Source organism: Rhopalosiphum maidis, chromosome 3 (genome assembly GCF_003676215.2).
Source record: "Rhopalosiphum maidis isolate BTI-1 chromosome 3, ASM367621v3, whole genome shotgun sequence".
NCBI classification, from domain to species: domain Eukaryota; kingdom Metazoa; phylum Arthropoda; class Insecta; order Hemiptera; family Aphididae; genus Rhopalosiphum; species Rhopalosiphum maidis.
Genome location: NC_040879.1, coordinates 23,882,727 through 23,904,571, shown reverse-complemented (window position 1 = coordinate 23,904,571; position 21,845 = coordinate 23,882,727). Strand labels below are relative to the sequence as shown.

Genomic DNA, 21,845 nt, shown 5'->3' with positions numbered 1-21,845 from the left:
ATCGATCTGGTAATGGATCAACGACGACATTTGAGTCAGCTTTTACACCGGTTACCGTACTAATATAATTATTGTGAAGTCTATACTTTGAAAACGAAGACCCCGAAGATAATTGTGTATACTCACGGTCAGTTTATTATTTAGTAGTCGGTCGATAAATCAGACAAAAAAAAAAAAAAACAAATAAAGTAATACATGGCGCGATGCCGCGAGGCTTATTTCAATCATCAAAACGTTTGTTGTTTGTATTACACGTCACTATAATATATTATAGTCTAATTAAAAATATTAGTATACCTACTGTAGTCGCCGCTTTTAGATTCACGGTCTGGTCTTGATTTACGCATTTGCTAACTCATAGGAAAAAAATCTTAAAAATACTACATTTCATTGGGTTATAAGCCTTATAAACGAACCAACAATAATAAACTAAAGTATATTTTATAATTATTATTATTTTATTGTGTTTTACTAAAAATTGCTAAACGTTACGTCATTATAATTTTATTTAGGTTTTCCTTGAATTCTCAAAACCTACCCATATTATAATATGTAAACACAATAAATTCTAATTTATAAATAACGGTCGTAGAGATGTTAAAACTGTTTCTGTAGAGAACCTGTGAATAATTTAGTTGACTTTATTCAACCTACCTTGACGAGTTATCTGTCGCATTATAGTTCTCGGAAAAAGGTTAGAACTTGTTTCATCATTGCACAGCACTATTAAATTATATTACGCTCTCTTAAACAGTGATGCTAAAACGGTAGGTTATTAGTGATTTGCTACTGAAATATTATCGCATTCGCGGAAGCAAAAAATATAGAAAAATAATGGGTTTTATAAGTGATGTTTTTTAGCGCTAATCTGATAATACTGACCGCACTCCATGTCTTTACAAAAATCACTTTTTAATAAGATATTAGCTTCTGCAAAAACTGTTTAAGATATTCCTGGGTTAATTGTACACACAAATAAACTTAAAATAAATTAAGTTTAATTACCTACACAGCCTTTTAACTGACTTAACACAAATTAACACATTAATTTGTAATATTGTATTATAATTATGTGTCCGATATTTCTAAAAGAAAATGTGAATATATATATTTTTTTAAATATTTTATTTAATATGACTTGTAGAAGTTAACATTATGTAGTGTTAGATTTAACACTTTATACACTATGTCTTGTGTGTAGGTAATTACCTACCTATTTTACTATTTCTCCATTTTTTCGGTTTTTAATGAATACCTATATACAATCATAATCATGATCAAAATACTAATCGATTTTTACCCTCAAAACGCTAAAAAACTAATTACACGAAAATTTGTAGGCAATTTAAAATATTTCTAAATATAAATTAATGTTTAAATGAATGTCGAGTACTTAAAAATTATTTGAATACATCATATCTGTATTTTAGAAATTGTATATCTAAACATGTAAACATATCGTAGTATTTTTAATGATTAATAGTTTATACGTATAAAGTTATTAATCTGTAAAAAGATATTGCGAAAATATTGTATGAACATATATTATCAAACATTATTATTTATTAAACTTGTATATTGCAAATTAAGTGTATTAAGATTTAGATTTTAGTATCTATTGCACAAAAATATTTTTCCGAGTATTTAAAAATCCTTTTGATACTACGAGTATATTCTTATGGTAACAAGGATTCTGCAGTTCGTTAAGAGTTCGCCAGTAGGCTACATCATACTAGATATACACTATACGTAATAAAACACAACAATTATTATTGTACCCGGCGTTTGCTAACATTATATTATCATAATATTATATGGACTAATTGATTGTTCTATTGTCGTCCAATGAGTTTGTGTCAGCAAAAAGTTCTTATCCGTGCACATTTCTTCCGATTATTGTTATTGGCACGTGACGTCAGCTGTCGTGGAATGCGTACGGGTCTGCTGAAATAATAATAATATGTAAAATCGGTACACATATTACATGACTCGATTTGAAATAAATAGAATTTAATTATGTCAATACGAATTATAACGACAAAAAATATTAAATATTACTTTCTTCTTAAAACACTATGGATTAAAAATATAATATTACGATAATAACATTGCTTAAAAATAGGATTTTATACTAGATGACCTAGATAAATTAGAAAAACTATAAATTGACGTAACACTCATAACAGTGTATATTTTACCGTGTAAATTATAAAAATAAATTAAGAAACATTATTTTATATTTTATACTAAAATTTATTTTTTGCACATATATTATTATTATGTAAATATTTTTTATAAAATAAATTTTATTTGGTTTTAATGAATAGTTAAATTATATTAAATTGTTTATCAAAAGAGGAAAAACCAGAAAAAACTATTTGGTCATTTTGAGTTTATAGAAATAGTTTCTAGTGTTTCTAGTTTCTACACACAAAACTCCACTTATATTTTTATGCTTATCTTAAATAATAAATAACAATTTAATGTATACTCATAGAAGTATAAAAATCAAAATGTATTGTATGATCAAATTATATAAAAAAATGACTATAAGCAAAGATTTCCGTAATAAGGTAAAATAAAACTTGTGCCATTAGAATATTAGATTCCAATTATATACTCTATGAATCTAATTCTGTAGATATCAATCATCAGGTAGGTATTATAGAGGGAAAAAATGTAAATACATCAAGTACCAGGTTTTATTAATTGTAACTTAAAATATATAAATGTGACCAAAAATAAATTACGTTCATTAGTAATACAATATTCCATACAATTTACAGACAGTAATTTATTTAATTCGGCCTACCTAGTAAAAAATTCATAATATATATAAATTCATATTTGTGATAATTATATGTACCTATATAATATTATATTTGTATAATACATATTGATATTGAAAATAAAATTATTCTATTCATTCAAAATTAAGATGCAAATATCGTTTTTTAGAGTTCTTATATTTTTTGATATTCTTTCTCTGTTACAAACGTACTATTAACTTCCTTTGTTCATAAAATAAAATATGCAAATTATAAATTTAGTGATTATATCGAAAAATATAGAAAGAAATAAAGAATTTAAATATAAAAAAAAATGTTTTTAAGTACATTTTTGTAGGAATGATACACTTTTTAAATTATATTATTATTTCTAGTAACTACTAAAGTGATGCTGTATTATTTATAGTACTTTCCCAGGCATCAGTGGTTTGGTACCACTTATTCTAATTGTATACATTTAAAATTTAAAATGTATGTCAATGTATTTTTTATTTGATATTTTTTGAAATTTTAACATAATATAATTCAATCCAAAGGTTAGGTTTCATTTATAATTTTATAAAAAAAAATGAATGTAATTGGATATTTAAGGAAAAAAACTTAGCAGTGAAAGGGTTAAAAGTTAAGACGTTATTTTTCTCTAACATAGCCTTTGTTATCGACCGTTACTCGAATAATCACTGCAGACGAATAATTGATAAATTACCCTTTCGGCGTACCACACAATAACTAAACACGTTTTCTCAATGGTTACTGATTCGACACGATTTCCGCGTAGGTTAAGTTATGGTTAGGATACACACGCCACGCAAAACTATTACACGGGTGTGTAGCATACCAAAATAATGCGTTAGACTAACGTAAAATCTGATGCGGATCATTCGAATAATTTTCGTTGTACGGTAATCGTGCTTGGGATAAAATAAAAAATAAAAAACCAAGTCGTCTAATATAATCGGCACATTGTTGCGAGATACAGTTTCTGGTTCAGCAGTATAAGGAATAATAGAGAACGAGACCAAGATGAAGAAGAAGAAGAAGTAAGTAAGTATAAGAAGGGAAAAAATGAATAACCTGTTATTCGTAGAGCATTCGTACCCCTTGGGCAATTTTTATATCTTCGACGTTGAGAGCAGTCAGACGAGAATTATCTCATTTAAAATATCTAAACGTTCCTCTACCGGCTAAATTGTATAGGTACCTATAATCATGATTGAATTTTATTTATAAACGGACCTATTAATTTATTTTCATCATTTGGCGTAACAGCATGTTTGACAAAAATATTAATCGACAAAACTATTATTATCATATACTATTTCATATTATACAATCCACAAAACAGTGGTGCGCATCTTGTTCAGTGCTGAGTATCTACGATATGATATACTCGATGAGCAAACTAAAATAATATTTTCTTTTAACAATTTAATATAGTGTCTGTATTTTATTCAAACGATCTTAAACCATATGATGTATACAAAATACTGTGTTTAAATAATAAAAATCACAACACGTTAGAATGTATTTTTGCGAGAATTTCGAGTGCTTTTATTATGAAATTAGATCATCAACAAAATGTTGCAAATAGGTTCTGATCTAAAAAAGTTAAAAATGACTCCGAAGAACGATTTTAAGGATGAATAATATGTATATTATATTAATAATTTTACGGTCCAATATTTTAATACTATAATCAACTGATAGATTAATAAAATGATTCAGTTATTGAGTAATGTATTTACTGTTTAAACATTTGAACGTTAATTTATTATGAATTACTCGTTTGATAAAAATTAAAGTTTCTAAAAGAAAAAAGATATCCAATTTCCAACTATGTAAATTAAATATTAGAATATTTATTTTTGATAATATGTTTTCTTAGAGGTGTCGACGTTTTGACAACTAACATAAAAAAATTGTTACGCAATATTAAATTTTAATTTAAATAAACCTTTTTTTTTTAATATGATTTGGAACCTTCCCGTGGTCTTTGATGTATATTTTAATAGTTATAAATATATCGTCAGTTTATGAATTACATAGGTACATAGGTTATGAATTACTATTGAATTTAAAACAACGAATTATTATAAAATGAATAAATAACTTGTAGGGCTTACAAATGTAGGTTAGTTGAAGTATTTCATTCTTTTAACTCTGTCAAGTTTTATAGTTTTAGTAGGGGTACTCAATATGTATCGGAGCTTTTATAAAAAATGTATATTATAGAATGGATTAATGTTAATAATATTGATATTTTATTCGCAATCGTTAGTAAACATTTTTAAATATTCATATTTGTTAAATATTCGGTTTAGAAAGAGTTATATTTTTTTGTATGTATAACTCGTTAATACATATTCCCTTTTAAAAATTAAACTTGACATAAAACTGTTAATTAATTTTAAATACAATTTATGAACTTTAGGTTTAAGTAAAATATTATCAAATATTTACATTATGTTGATCGGCAAAATGCCATCAAAATGTTAAGGTAATCATATTGAGTTACGTAAAACGAATTGAAACTAATTATGTTTACTTAATTATTTTGGTATTTCATGCTATATGACTATTATTATTATAAGGTCTTTTGGGACTAATTCAAGGTTTAAGTCAAAATAACGTTGCATTTTTTCAAATGTACAATAAATTATTAAAAGTATGTCAAATAATAAATATATTTTAAAACAATTTTCATCATTTAATCGCATTTTTACATTTAAAAATAAAATGTACTGTCAATTTGAAAAGAATATTAAATTTTTTGAACAATTTTAAAATAAATTGGAAATTGAACGGATATTTTGTTGAATGTGTAAGACCTGTAAGAATGCTTTATACGTTCATCCGTTATTTAATGAAAGCTGCTAGCTTCAAGTTGAAGGTTACTGGTTGCTTAAATTGTACCATGAGTTATGCTTAGGTATATATATATATGTATGTGCATCATTTAAATAAGGTAAATAAATAAATAATAAGTAATAATATGCTCATTGTACTGTATACTGATATATCTATCATTATTATTATTATAAATGTTATGGACGCGTACTAAACCTTAGGAAAGGGGCTAGAAAACGTCATCTTAAGAGCAGTTTGTCTATCTCAAGATCCACCCTCTCCTATATCAATCGATCACAGTAGTACTTATTAGTTATTCATTATAAAAAGAATATGTTTAGAATTTCCCGAAATACATTTAAACAGCAATATCACGCGCTATTCAAGAGATACTCGTATATTATAAATAAATTATGGTATTAACCATAGCCTAGCCTATATAGTTTGTTTGGTATGTTGATCTTATGTAATAAAAATATTTTTACGCATTTAAATTGGTTACACAATGCTGTGATTGACAAAAATATGTTTAATATTGCCTGAACACGACCCACGACCGTCCACACTCCACACAATACATTAGTCTCCGCTGAATTAAATTATGTACGCAATCACACATTCAAACATAGGTACTTAACTATTATTGACCATTATCTATATATAAAAGAAGTGAATAATTTATCGTTTCAAAAATTGATTGTCAAAAGGACGATTTACGCCGATAAAAAAAAAAAAAACATGATTATAATTTATAATATTTCTCTGTCGGAGGGATAATTATAGGGTAATTCTGCAAGTGGGCAAAACGCTATGAGTATAGGCACTATTGTATATATTATATGTATCTACTTTGCTTAAGAACGCAAATGCTTAACACAATTGTAGTATTCTAATAAGCTATTTTACATGACCAAAATAAATATTAATGCTAACTGTTAATGAATAATTCAAATTTAAAATAATTACATCAATAAACGTGAAAACAAAAATTTAAATTTAACTATATTACCTATAGTATATAAAAATTATTATAAACCCGTTATAAATCAAATTCATATTATATACCTATTGTGGAAATAAAATAATTGCTCATTATTTTTTAAAAGTATTAATGTGAAAAATATTGACTGTGACGAACTATTCACTTGTATACCTACATTAATAATAAAAATAATATAATATTAGATATGTAAAGTGTCCATATTCCGGTTTGCCATGTCCAGCAGCGTAACCATAAGTTATAAATTATACCCATAATATTAATTGTATACATTTTAAATGGACATTTCTCAGAATTCGTATCGAATGATTACAGATGTACATACATCAACGTAATTGCAAAATTATAATAGGTGAGTATATTATTATATACTCAAAGTTATTATAATATTATGTAGGTAGTGTATAAAACAAACGATTGACCATTATTGACAATATAACCGGAACGGTTGTCATTCGTCAGATGATAACAACAATAAAGAGTTTCGAAATCCCTAGTTGCAAATTACCATTCATTTAATTACGATGTAGGTAGGGTAGGTATTTACCGTTTCAATGAATTTTATATTATCGATCGGGTACAGGTTTACTGAAATCGTATGTAGGCGTAGATCTAGAATTCTAGAAATATGATTCGCGAAGGGCAGGGCGGAAAGACCACGTTTTTCAGAAAGTCAACAAATATATTATTTTAAATACTTATATTAGGCATTAGATATAATATATTTTTCGATATCATGACGAATTTGTAAATTTAACTGAAATAATGTATAAGTATACGAGATGTAGGCGCACGATTTTTTTCTCTCTGTCGCATGCACAACAAAGCAACTTTGGGTTCGGAAAAATCAATCTTATGTTATAAACTATTTAATACCAGAGTGAATTGATCTATTATCAAACTCAATATTAGTAATATTATAATATATTTGTGTACGTTGTTTTTTTACGAAATAATAATTTGTATGCAATTTATTGATATGTAAAATATTATACTTAAAAAATGTACTCATACTATTCATAACATTCATACGTTTTCTATGTAAGTGAGAGAAAATAAGTGCATTGATAATATATCCTCTCGATGAGTTGTATTTTGGTTAGTTTTTAACTTTCATTCGTCTTTGATGGTAGTTGACGTATAAGAAATCCAGGCGTTGTTCTATCTCAATTAGTCATATAAAAATGGAAGTAATGAAATCGGAAAAAAAATAACTTATCATGGTTTTACATAAACAATAATTATAATCTCGATTTGTCAATAATTGTCCGCTGGAAATGGCTCTCAATAAATTTCTAATAAGTTTTCAATCACTTCAAAAGGTATACATTATATTATAGTCTATTAATTTATATCAATAATAATAAATTACACATTTAAATATTTTTAATATTAATACTTTTTAATAATTTTACATTTTATTGAAATTTATTATTATTGTATAATAATAAATCTTTTTTTTTATTAAAAAAAAAATAAACAGACTTTTTCCATTTAGTAATTTTATGGTCAGCCTTTTTTTTTTTGAAAAATTAAATCAAATATTTTTTCAATTCTCGTGTACGGTGGTATACATGTAACATGTTTACAAATAATATAATATGTACTCCATAACGGGAGTTTATTATTATTAAACGAAGCTTATAAGATTATAGGATTGTGTTTTAAAATATCGATATATGATATCAGTAGGAACTAACATGATATTATAATATATAGTATGACGTCGTCCTATATACAATGAGGTGTAATATGATGTTGTAATACATTATACAGTATTATTTTGGCCCGATAGAACATATTATTATTTTAGCGTAGGTACTAGGTAGGCGAATAATTTGCCTATGACTGTGTAGTGGCACTTCTATACACGAAACACTGAGTTTTACATTATTTTCGTTTGTTGCTGCACCGCTGGCGCTGCAATGCCATTAGTCACCGGATTCTTTTTGGTAACTATACCGGAACAATACACACATAGCACGTTTTGTACACACTCATACTGTTATGAACCTAACGAGTACGCGTGCGCAGGTCTAACTATGCGTCTATGCGTCCGATAAAAATTACCATAATACGTATTACTGGTTGCGGTCCGAAAACCAAACCCATATGGTATAATAATAAGTACCTACCTATACGATATACGTAATATATATATATATCATGTACTATGCAGGTATACTATTAATATCATATTATTATTATTAATAATATATACGCAAGTCGTCGAATGTAACGTTATTGTGACGATAACGATTATTAAATTTTGATTGCTTGTCTATCGTCCAATGGCTATGTATTGCGAAACCTCTGAACATCGGACATTTTCGGTCAGATGATTTAGTTTGAAGTTTGTTTTCAATAAAAAGTCAGCAAGCCATTCTGGGAGGTATATTTGTGTTATACTGGTGGAATTTTGTGGCTCACGGAACGTTAAAACTCAGAGGTAGATATGATGGATATAATATGAGTTGAACTGATTGAAGCTCCGACACTTGTAAATTGGGATGATATGATTAACTTGTTATAAAGCAAAATCTTAAATCGATCCAATAATTCTGAATAAATGAGTATAACATACTCAGAATTAGGCTGGTCGTGATTTTTATTTTCTACTTTTTACAATTTCAGTTTTTGTAGTATTAAATCATATTGTTATAAAAATTACCTACGATTAAGGGTAAAAAGTCGGACTTATTGCTACTTGAAGTTTGCTCTTGTATAGTATAATTGAAAGTAAAAACAAATAGAGGTGCATTATTTGTAAAAGTAAAAATAATAATAATTTTCATATTAAAATTTATTTCTGGACCAATCAAAAATGGTGGCAATTGATGTTAGTGTATTGATTATGTAATCTGTTGTATTAGTATCTATAGGTAATCTTAACCTAACCATAAACTAAAAAGATGTTTTACAGAATACATCAAATTTTATATATAATATAAAGACGCGACGTCTTTATGACTCATCGTTTTGCTGTTTAAACAAAAAAATAAAAAAAATATATACGTTGTAAGCGCATAATTGCATTTTTTTATGATTTATGTTATATTATGGATATTATGCTTGTTAATATTATATAAAACTTCACTAGTCTTACGGTGTTCTATCTTGTTTATCTCCCATACGATTTATACCATTCATTTATCATAACTTCAACCTACGCCTCTGTTTTCTTTTTAACTAGATTTCATAGATATTATACTGAACTCAAATTATTCTTGTTTCTTGTACAGTGATATATGGCTTGAACAAAACCTAAATCGTCGCACACACAATTGTATTCTTCCATACAAAATAATATATATACCTAGAGGGTTTATCGTTGTTTATTCTCAAACATACGACCCGCAAACTATTATTATACTAAGATGTATAAAATATATTAACCCCTTCTGCCGGTTAGTTTTAAAACCTTTAAACTTTAAGAAACACGAAAGAAACTGTTTTTTTGACGACTTTAGTGTCGACTTTGATGACTTTACTGACGACAAAAACATCGCCATAAAACTGAACTGTTTTAAGTTTTGAAACCTCTAAACCTCTAGTTAGTATCACTAGTAGGTATATTATGTTCGTTGTTATTCTTTTTTTGATACCGAGTACACTTGATCTTTGTATGATATTTTTTAAGAAATGTATTTTTAATTGATAATGATTTTATAACGCACTAAAAAGTCTTTACAAAAATTCAAGTACTTATATATATATTTGGTTGTATTCATTTTTATTTAAAATATTAATACAATTATATAAACTGAGATCGGAATTGAAATTAGCTATTGTATAATAATTAAAAATCAAACCACTCTATTTACATGTCGAATACGGAATGGGTGTACACTATACATAGTATAGTTATAATATGCACTATATTCGACGAGCCACTGTCTGCCAGGTCAACAGATTTAATTAGTGTACTTCTAACGTTTGATTCACTTATAATTTTAAAAGGCTATTACAATATTATAATCATCAATTATAATAAAAACGATTTCAAAATGATTCGAATTTCAAGTATATCTATTATAATTTATAAAACATGATTTTTATTTAGTAGATATTATAGCAAAAATTAGTTATTTACGTATAATTATAATACTTAAATCAAAAGAAATTTGGTTTGAAAATAACTTCTTATAATATAGTTCGTTTTAAATATTTCGTTATATTTACAAAGGTTCTATGTGATAAAGATTTTTTCTAGTTTTATGCACGAGGGTGAAATATTGAAAAATTATGATTGTAGTAAAAAAAACTTATTGCTATATCATGTAATTGTATAAATAATTCAAACATTATATTATTGTTCAGAGTAAATTCTCGAGTACGATGTACGTATTATTGCGTTATTAAACCTAATAATCCACACGTGTTTTATTTTATAGGCGTGCATATAATTTTTGTTTACAGTTATCTAAATATATATAAATATGAAAAATACTTATCAATAAAATTTCGTATGGCTTATTCATCTATATATATATATATTAAGGTTGTATTATAGATAAAATTATAAATTACTAGTTAATTCCCTATTTTTGCATGTAAAAATACACATACCTGCAATATTTTAGACACACGCCATCGATTGTCGGTGACTTGTATGATATTCCATATATATATATATATATAAATATTTAGCGCACATTAAATAGGTACATTACGATTTCTTCCCTAACATTTAATAATTATCATACTATCTATTACTACTACGTCTACGTGTATAGTATTAGTACTATTAGTAGACTAATATTATGCACAAAACAAAGTAATTTTGTAATGATTTGACCATCTGGGTGATTGGTTATGATTTATGAATAATTAATAATAATCTATAGAACAGATTAGATTCCACAGATAAAAGGTCTTATGTCAATCAGAAGTAATTCACCACTTAGGTAAGTGGAAATTTAAAAAAAACAGCAAAATGCACTCAACACTAACTAAATATAATTTTACTTGTAAGTTATTCTGGTTTCGTGTTTTTAGTGTTTGGAAATCGGTCAGTAAATTCGGTGTATACTAATTATTTATTAAGTTAATGATAAAATGTTTATGACTAGTAAAATATAATATTGTATAATTAGACTTAAATTAGTAAAAATTATAAGACGTTAGGAGGTGACTAATTTTATTTTTGACCTATTTTAGGGGTCGTGATATTAAAAATGTCAATAAACGATGAATATTATACAAGCATAACGGATAAACTAAACTGCAGGAAGATCCATTTATATTAACCTGATACACTACCAATATAGTTTTATCGATTAATTTTTTAAATATTTTTTGGGTCTTCTTTTAGCTATATTATATTATTATAAACTAATATGCATTTAAAGTGTAGATGAGACTGGCACTTAATTTATCTTTTGACGTTCAAATGAATTATTATTAATAAAAAAAAAAAAAAAATGCTTATTATAATTGTAATTTATTCATTTATGCGTCAAAACTTCCAAATATAAATGACGCTGTTTCGGCACACAAGGTAAAAAAAATGTATGTATAAAAATAAAAATCATGGATTGTTAAAAACGAATAGAATGGCTGATTGAATGAATTGTAGTATTACATAATATAATTATATGTACGGAAGAAGTATACTTCACAATCTGTACAAAGAATGAGACAACAAGTGTATAGCATGTCTGCAGGTGATGGATAAACGGATCACCCGGTAGGCTCGGCAGATACCTATATATATATATATAAGGTACGCATATGGTTTCGTTGTTTTACATATATTTATAATATACCTTAACGTGCATAATATATATATATATATATATATATATATTGTACATAGTAAAAAATTATGTGGTATCTATACGTACACAAGCGCGCGCGCGTTACGCTTTATGCTTCAGATACCAGAGCATCGAATTCTCTACAGTACGCAGTAACTATATATAGACGATATTTTTTTTAACTCACACCAAACCGTCATCGAACCGATTATGATGTCATGCCGCTTCGCCGTTGTTCCATTAGTATTATAGGTACCTCTATGCTTTTGAATAATTTTTGTATTATTGTTTTTATATTATAGGTATTGATAGATACTATTATTACATCACTGATTAATTCCACCACGTGTCTATAACAGTATATGAAGTCATACCTAGGAACGCAAATCATATAAACATTAATCACATATTTAAATACCTATTGGATACTCGTAGTCTTGAAAAGTGATGAAATAAAAAAAAAAAATACTGGTATATTATTGCAGGTAGAGACTATACATATTATAAACAGATGTATACAATTATTTTTATAAAATATCTATAGACTATAGAGAGGTATCTTTAAAATAGTATAGGTATCTACTACCCTTTGCGCTTACTCCCGAGTCGTACTATAATAATGTGTAATTATTATTATTATTTTTTTATTCTTTACCCTTCGACCTGATAACGGGAAAATATATTCACTTCACAAACTATTTTTTTGAATTCAAATCAGTGAAAATGTTTATAAAATGTAAGACATACTAGTATTAATATATTATCTACCTACCTATCAGTACCTAAATATTAAATAATATCGATTATACCTACAAGATTTTTTTTATCGGTACAATATAGCCGAGTTTAATTTCTTGTAAAAAAATTAGTTTTGATTGTAAAACAAAAAAAAAAAATACATTTGAATTAGTAATTATAGTGTTGACATCTATATTATAATTTAAAATATTAAGAGCGTAATAATAAATTAATACTATTATTATATTAAACTCTTATCGCAGAACCACTTTAAATTCAGATGAAAATAAAATATCTCGACATTATTATATATTTAATCTTATGTTATATAACATAATTTATGTTAATCAAATATTTTATCAAAAGGGTTTTGGAGATCCAATTTGGTGGCTAAAATGGTTTTAAATAGCTTACTTATATGAAAAATACCTATTGACTTAAAGGACATTTTGGTTTTATTTTGAAGGTTATAAGTTGTTCCGAATTTGATTTTTAGCTTGTATATCTAGTAAAATGAGCTCAGCTGTAAGAATCGTTGATAGGTATAGAAAATATAAAAACTTTTCATTAACAGCTGAGACTTATCAGTTTATAGCTCTTCGTTAATATCTGCAGTGTTAGGTATTAAATAAAATTTGATAATAAAGTTTTATACTTCTATAGTGTATATAATTTAAATGAAAAAAAAATTTGAATAATTACATATTATAATAAAGATATAAAACTATAATCAATTGAAATAAATGTAGTTTTTTTGATAAAGACTATAAATGATTATGTTTTATGAGTTACGAGGCATTGATTTGATGAACGATAGTAATATCTATGTGTTAAATGTCATCGTCTAACGGTTTTATAGTAATTAAACCTACGTGGTAGCTATCACATAAAATACGAAAATAAAAATAAAAATATATACCTTTATTATATTATATATTATAATATAATATTGTTTTAAATCAATATTGGACTTTGTACATACAATTAACAGTTTTTTTTTGTTTCTACAATATAGCATGTATGTTTAATTTAAATTATTTTGTATAGTTGTTAATCACATTTTGACAATTTCTTTAAACTTAAAATAATATTATTTTACCTCTGTTGATATTTTTATACTTTCTACGTACAATAATATTGCCTACACTAATAATTTATTACAAGTAGTGCGTGTACAGCGAATGCCGTCTATTATTAAAGTCCATCAAAGAAAATGACTTTCGATATTGCATTATTGTCATATTTTATGTTTAAAACACGAATATTATTTATCACTGTCCGCTCAATTAACTATTGCATGCCCAATATGGTCGGTTAAGGAATTACTAAGAATGCGTGTGTCTGCCATATAATACAATATTATTGTATAAAAAATATATCATTTTATTATACTATTACTGTTAAAATATATCTTATGGTATTAAACCGTGATTATGTGTTTGACATATCTTGTTTATATGCGTTTATCGCTACGTTAAAAACAAAATGACGTTTAACATTGACTCGTGCGCATTTTTTACACCGAACATTATTATTTTTTATTTCTTTAACCGTAAAGTCATTTAATGTTGATTTTAATAACGTTATATTATTATACGCTGCCAGTTTTAAACGGGAAATTCAATTTCGCCGACGATATAACTAACATTTAATATTATAACATTTATATAATAGCAAATAAAATTATGCATTTCTACCATAAATATTACACAACTATTTATAAGCGATTATTGTTAATTTTATTAACTAACTTATAACGTGAATTTGAATATTTTTCTTTTAATTGTCTAGTAAATTGTTTACCGTATAATTATATTACAATTGCTACATTATTATTATTTCAATATAATAACGGTCTGATAGTTGTCGGATTATGATTTTTTTTCTGAAGCGATAACGTTAAATTCGAAAAACATCGATGATTCTTACTTAACTATTTATAAACTTTCTAATACCTATCTAGTTATTTTTGAATAAATTGCAGAAAATGAATAACAACGAATAATAAAATATTTATTGAAATGTTGATTTAAAACAATCATACGTATTTAGTTATGATATGTTTTTCGGAATTCCCACCTGATAACAATCACATTTTTGGCATCCAAATAATCAGACAATTTTTACCAACCCGCAATTATAATTACGAAATAATATAGTAATTTAAAAGTAGCATACCTACAGTTAAATTTAAAAAATTATTTATGAAATGTCTGATTATTAAATTAATATTTTAGTTAAAAAATCATAACGCGGAAGTTTTCAGATAATGGTACCTATATTTAATGTTATTTAATAGAAATAATATTATTATTAATCACGTTTAAAATAGTACTTTATAATATGTAGAAACAACTATTATTTTATATAATGAAAATATTTTCTTAGTCTTAAAATAATATTGTTTTATAATTATTTTACAGATTCCTCCGATATTGTCGATTGCAAATTGAAATTGATTTTGGGATTAATATGGACGTTGATTTTACATTATTCTATATCGATGCCAATGTGGGATGGCGAATTTGGTGGCGAGCAAGTACCAAACGAAAAAGGGCCGACACCGAAACAAAGGTAATACATACAGTATAATTTAAATATAACATTTATAAAAAATAATCACTTTTCTCTCTAACACATACTTTTCTTATTATTGTGAAACAAAGTTTAAACAACGTGTAAATATTTAGAAAATATAATTTTTTTTATCTGTAGTTTTGACCTTCGAACGCAAATATTTGTTTATTTTTATCGAATTTTGATTCATTTTTATAAATTTTTATCTATGTTGTACAGTATAAAAATGAATAAAAATAAAATTAAGGTCGTGTTGGTATGAAAGAAACGTAAATGTTTTTACATGTCAAGATGCATGTATTATGCCCCAACTGTAATAGAGTTAAGGGCGTAGACGGTGTGGAATGTTAAGTAGATACAGATAGTGTACAGATATCAGACGAATAAGAACGCGTACAGTCGAAGGGTGGTATTTTGGGCATACGAAAAGATGAAAGGATTAAATCATTGTTGTCTGCTTCGACAAAATAAATATAAACTCATATCCTGTTATCGTTTGTAGATGCTTTAAACGTTAAAATGCACTGGACGAAATGAAATGAATAAAAAAAAAAAACCGATTTAATGCGTTTTTCGTGTAAGCGGTACCTGGGGCATTATAATATCTGGGATACTGTAGCTATGATTACATCTAACAAAGGATACACATTATGTATACATGTAACGACGGATCGACGGATCGACGAATTTTTTTTTTTTTTTTGTAGACGCAAAATAAATATATTGTAATACTAAAATCTACGTGTCGTTTAGGTTGCTGAACTGGATCCAGAGTAAGGTACCAGATATACCGATTTCGAATTTCACCACAGATTGGAATGACGGAAAGGCCGTCGGTGCTTTGGTCGACGCCGTGGCTCCGGGTAATTTTGATAAGACAACGACATTATTTTGCAAAAAAAAATATTCAATGGCTTTTCAACTTTTAATTATTATTATTATAAATGTATAGGATTGTGTCCGGACTGGCAGGATTGGAAATCTAACAACGCACTTAAAAATGCATCAGAAGCTATGGGCTTGGCTGACGATTGGCTTAACATAAAACAAGTAATTTGTCACAATGACGTTTGAACGAACGTTTCAAAAATCGTTAATAAACTATTTTTGTAGCTCATCAAACCTGAAGAATTGGTCAGTCCGAACATGGACGAGCAATCTATGATGACCTATCTATCTCAGTATCCGAACGCAAAGTTGAAACAAGGAGCACCGATTAGATCAAAAACCAACCCAAGCCGGTATAAATATTATTGTATTTTACTTCGATTTAGTAAAAAGGCGTTTTTATAGTTAAAATATTCTGAATATATAAAATTATCTTTAATTCCGTTTAGCGTTCGCGTGTATGGTCCCGGAATTGAACCTACCGGGCCAGTTGTGGGAGCCAAAACGAATTTCACCGTCGAAACGTTTTCCGCTGGCAAAGGCACAGTCAACGTTACTGTGGAAAATCCTAAAGGAAAAGCTGAACCGGTAAGCATCCCATCACCACTCAAAATGTGATTCTTCATAATCGAATATATTTTTAAGGTTGATCTGGTTTTCAACAATGACCGAAGTCAAACTTACACAGCTACATACAAGCCGGTTGTCGAAGGACCGCATAAAGTACACGTGAACTTTTCCGGTGTCCCGACTCCGAAATCTCCGTATCAAGTTAATGTGGATGCATCGGCTGGTGATCCAAACAAAGTTAATGTATTCGGGCCTGGTATACAGCCTGAAGGTGTATTCACGAGCAGACCTACTTATTTCGAAATCCATACAAAAGGTTAATATACTTATTTTTTTGATTATTTATTATATTGAGATCGTTAAAATTTGAACATCTTGTTTTTTAAGATGCCGGAAAAGGTGTTCCTGAGGTGATAATTCTCGATCCTGCTGGCAGAGAGAATACGATACCGGTGAAACTCAAGAAAGAACCTAACGGAGTGTATATTTGCGATTACACGCCGGTCGTTCAAGGAGTGCACTCTGTTAATGTTTTCTTTGCAAATCAACCTATCCCGCTGAGTCCATTCGCTGTCGGTGTATCCAATGGTATGGAATAACGCATTAGAGAATATTATTATTTTTCAATTTGATTTAAATATTTGTATGACTTTTTGTATAGCATCGGATGCTAAACGCGTAAGGGCTTTTGGGCGTGGTATACAACCGCATGGCCTTAGAGTCCAAGATGAAGCTAAATTCAAAATAGTCACAGACGGAGCAGGCGAAGGCGTTCCTGAAGTGAACGTAATCGGACCGGGTAAAAACTTTATCAATGTTTATATTACATTAATTCCTAATTTCAGGTTAAGTCCACATAACCTGCCAAATATAAGATCAATATTACTTTCGTATTCAATTATTTTTAATTATTAACCGGAAAATAATAAATGTTAGTTATTGCCAGCATTTGAATTTTTGCAAAATAAATACTTAAAGTACAAAATATAAAATAAAATGAGAAAAGTAATAGCACAATTTTGCTGTGTATTAAGTGCTGTTGTATGTACTTCATCGTTAAGTAACTCTATGAAATGTTAAACTTTCTATGATAAAAATAATTTTAATCAAAATTATAGCATAAAAAAAACGATTCTGATCAAAGAAATTCTGTCAACCTATATGGCAATATTACTGGGTATAATATTTAATAGTATAAACGGTATAGTTATTAAAGTGATTTATTTTAATATAAGTAATATGGTAGATTTCGTTATTTGTAATACGATACATTTTTGCCAAAAACAATGTATTTTTTATTCTATTATAATAATTTATTATTATAATAGTGTAATGTATTTAAATCATATACAATTGTTATTAACTTATAAGTTAAAACCAGATTGCTGTAGAACAATAATAGATTCGTGGTAATGTATCTTAATTGTATGTAAATTGCATACAATTAATCTTCGTTTCTATATCTAATTTTGTATAAATTTTAACAAATATCTATAAAAAAAGTTGCTTACAATATTTATTGGTTACAGTATAAATTATTTATGATAAATCTTGTGTTAATTTTTCAACAATTCTTATAAATGCTTATATATCTTTATTTTTAACATTTATAGGAAAAAAATTGACAGTTTTAAATAAATAGCATATAAGAACATTATATTTTTAAAATATAAAATTAAATTACTATCCTAAGTGAATTGAATATAAACATTTAGTGAAAATTGTTGGTATTAAAAGTTATTTCTTTTTGAGTTACATCAAATATATAAAATGTTAAATATTAGTTTTGTTTAAAAATTTTTGGTTTTGTTCAATTTTTTTTCTGGTTATATTGAAAATTATTGAGGATTTTTTAGTTTAAAGTCCAGCATTAAAGTTTTGAAAGATTTTATTGTCATAAACTTCGATGACGGTTACAAAAATAAAAAACAAACATCGTTTTAAAATTAATACATTCATTACTGCGCTAAAAACCTAAAATGGGTGAAATATTCGTGAAATTTGTGTAAAAATAACAAAAAAAAAGACATTATGAAAAAAATAAAATAAAGTTAGCTTTGTTGTATTGACCATGAAACGTAACGTATTAATATATGAGAATTATTCTTCAATCACATTCTCTGTTAAAAAAGCATTTAGTATAAAACCTGATAATAATTTATTATAACGAAAGATTTTAAAATACTAGAATAATTTGGACCAAAATAATCAAAATATTATTTTGTTTTTGAATTTAACCTAGTAATGTTTACATTACTAAACAGAAATTACCCGTGACATAAACAATACATTTTTTTTTAGGTTCTTATTATTATTGTAATAAATAAATAAACTTAGACAAAGAGAGTGTAGCTAATATACAAAATAATTGATTTATGCGTAGGCGGAGTCAAAGAACCAGTAAACATGAAAAAACTCGACGCGCACACGTATGAAGCTACATACTATCCAAGAAAAGTTGGACGGCATGTGGTTATGGTGACCTTTGGAGGAGTAGAAATTCCAAAAGCACCGTTCGAAGTTCATGTAAACCCGTTCAAAGAGACTTTGATTCGTGCTTATGGTCCTGGACTTACTGATGGCGTAGTTTCGCACCCAGCGATGTTCACAGTCGAAACTAACGGAGAAACTGGTTCGCTAGGTAAGTAAAAAAAACAGTAAACAGATGCTTTTGTAGTGGTGCACAGCACTTTCCCAAAAAAAGTTTGGGACGAGGTCTTAGAGAATAAATTAGAATCAGCTAATATCCTATATTATATTTAATAATATTATTCAAAAGGATATTTATTACTCGTTAGTTTAATTTTCAAAATTTATATTTTCATTTTTGCGTTTTTATTATTATTTGAATTAAAATTTATAATAATATCAATTAAAATTAATAATGTTAATGATTGTGTAAGACATAATAATAATAGCTAGACGTTTATGATAGCTTTATCAGACCTCCAGATACCGGCTATCAAACAGTGTTAAAGTGATATTATTATATAGTGCAAATGAGTATTTTGTGGATGCTTAACAAAATTGGCACCATAATTTATAATAGGCAAATAACTAAATTATTTTTTCGGCGCTCCACTGATTATTTCTATAAAAAAACTTGCTACCTATCACAAATTTATGCAATATAATTGAAAAACATGTGATAAAAATAATATGTTACAAATTCTATAATGTAATTGGATATCAGTTATAAGCAATAGATGATTTTAATTTATTACTTTTTATAAAATGTACAGTTTTTGAATAGACGTGTATACTTATATTTTTCTTTTAATTTCCTATTTCTGAGTTAATTTTTGGTACAGTATTTAGTAACGAGTTAAACTTGAATACACTTATTTCTCAATTGATATATAATATAACAATACAATATTGATGTCACTAAATACTTGAATTTGAAATATTGTTGTCTTGAATAAATAAAAACAACAAACAGACTATTAGATCCAATAACGTGACTTCTATGTTATTAAATATTATTAATACACTATGTAGTATGTACTAACAAATTATTACTGACATATTACCTTTTAATTTTGTAATTTTGCATTTCAGGATTCAGTATTGAAGGACCATCAAAGGCAAAAATTGATTGTCAGGACAATGGCGACGGATCGGCGGATGTCAGGTATTATCCGATGGCGCCAGGAGAGTACGCCGTGCATATATTATGCGATAACGAGGACATACCGAAGTCGCCATACATGGCAAACATTGTACCTAGTACGGATTTCTATCCTGATAAAGTAAGACAACAATTATTATTGATAATTATTATGTTATTATAAATTTCTAATGTGTTGATAACGTGTACAGGTGAACTGTTACGGTAGTGGACTGCAACCGAATGGTGTCATACAAGGAAAACCGGCCGAATTTGTCGTGGACACGAAAAAGGCTGGGGTAGCTCCACTTGACGTAAAGGTAATAAATTCTAGAAGAAAAAATACCTGTTCAATACGTTATTATTTTTAATATTTAGATATATTACGAGTATACTACATGTGATAATAAAGTCAGTTGCGATGATGTTTTTATTTAGCTTTTCTTTAATTTGGTTTATCGCTGTAATACACTTATTCACCCATACACCTGACAAATTTATCGTCCACAATTTACACTACTACATGCTAGGATAGATTATGTATAAAATAAGAAATATTAATCAAATGTAGTTAATGATTTATGCTTTAAAATTAACTTAAAAATTATTATTTCCTATTTCTACAATCCCTTTCGTGTTATTATTTATATATAGAGTTACTATATGATTGCTATGTATATAATGTATACGTTATCTCGGCTAGTACTTATAATCATTGAAAAATTATTCAAATATAAATTAGAAAAGAATTTGCAATCATATTTAAAAAGTAAATGTAGTTAATATTTTGTTTGATGCAACACTTTTAAACTTTGATTTTATAGGTCATCGATTCAAGTGGAAACTTTGTAGAACCCATTTTGAAAGACAACAGAGACGGCACATTTTCTTGCAAATACGTCCCGAAAGCGATTGGTAAACACACACTACAGGTAAATCATAAAAATAACAACATACTTTATCGAAAAAATTATGTCTAATTTATTAGTAAAGTAAAATGGCAGTTTACTAATTGCGCTTATTTTAATATATCGATTGCGCTAAAAACATTTTACAATACCTGAGTA

At 27.0% G+C, this 21,845-nt stretch overlaps 1 protein-coding gene across 3 annotated transcripts in view; it reads left to right on the top strand.

The window, feature by feature from the left end:
- Positions 1-21,845, top strand: part of LOC113556632 (filamin-A) — a 97,524-nt gene that overhangs the window by 27,586 nt on the left and 48,093 nt on the right. For all 3 annotated transcript variants that reach the window (XM_026961702.1, XM_026961701.1, XM_026961703.1), the window contains exons 2-13: positions 15,557-15,707; positions 16,464-16,573; positions 16,663-16,760; positions 16,824-16,951; positions 17,048-17,186; positions 17,244-17,484; positions 17,556-17,756; positions 17,830-17,967; positions 19,552-19,809; positions 20,730-20,920; positions 20,991-21,098; positions 21,603-21,710. In XM_026961702.1, the coding sequence (XP_026817503.1) occupies positions 15,557-15,707; positions 16,464-16,573; positions 16,663-16,760; positions 16,824-16,951; positions 17,048-17,186; positions 17,244-17,484; positions 17,556-17,756; positions 17,830-17,967; positions 19,552-19,809; positions 20,730-20,920; positions 20,991-21,098; positions 21,603-21,710 (1,871 nt within the window). The remainder of the gene's footprint in view (positions 1-15,556; positions 15,708-16,463; positions 16,574-16,662; positions 16,761-16,823; positions 16,952-17,047; positions 17,187-17,243; positions 17,485-17,555; positions 17,757-17,829; positions 17,968-19,551; positions 19,810-20,729; positions 20,921-20,990; positions 21,099-21,602; positions 21,711-21,845) is intronic.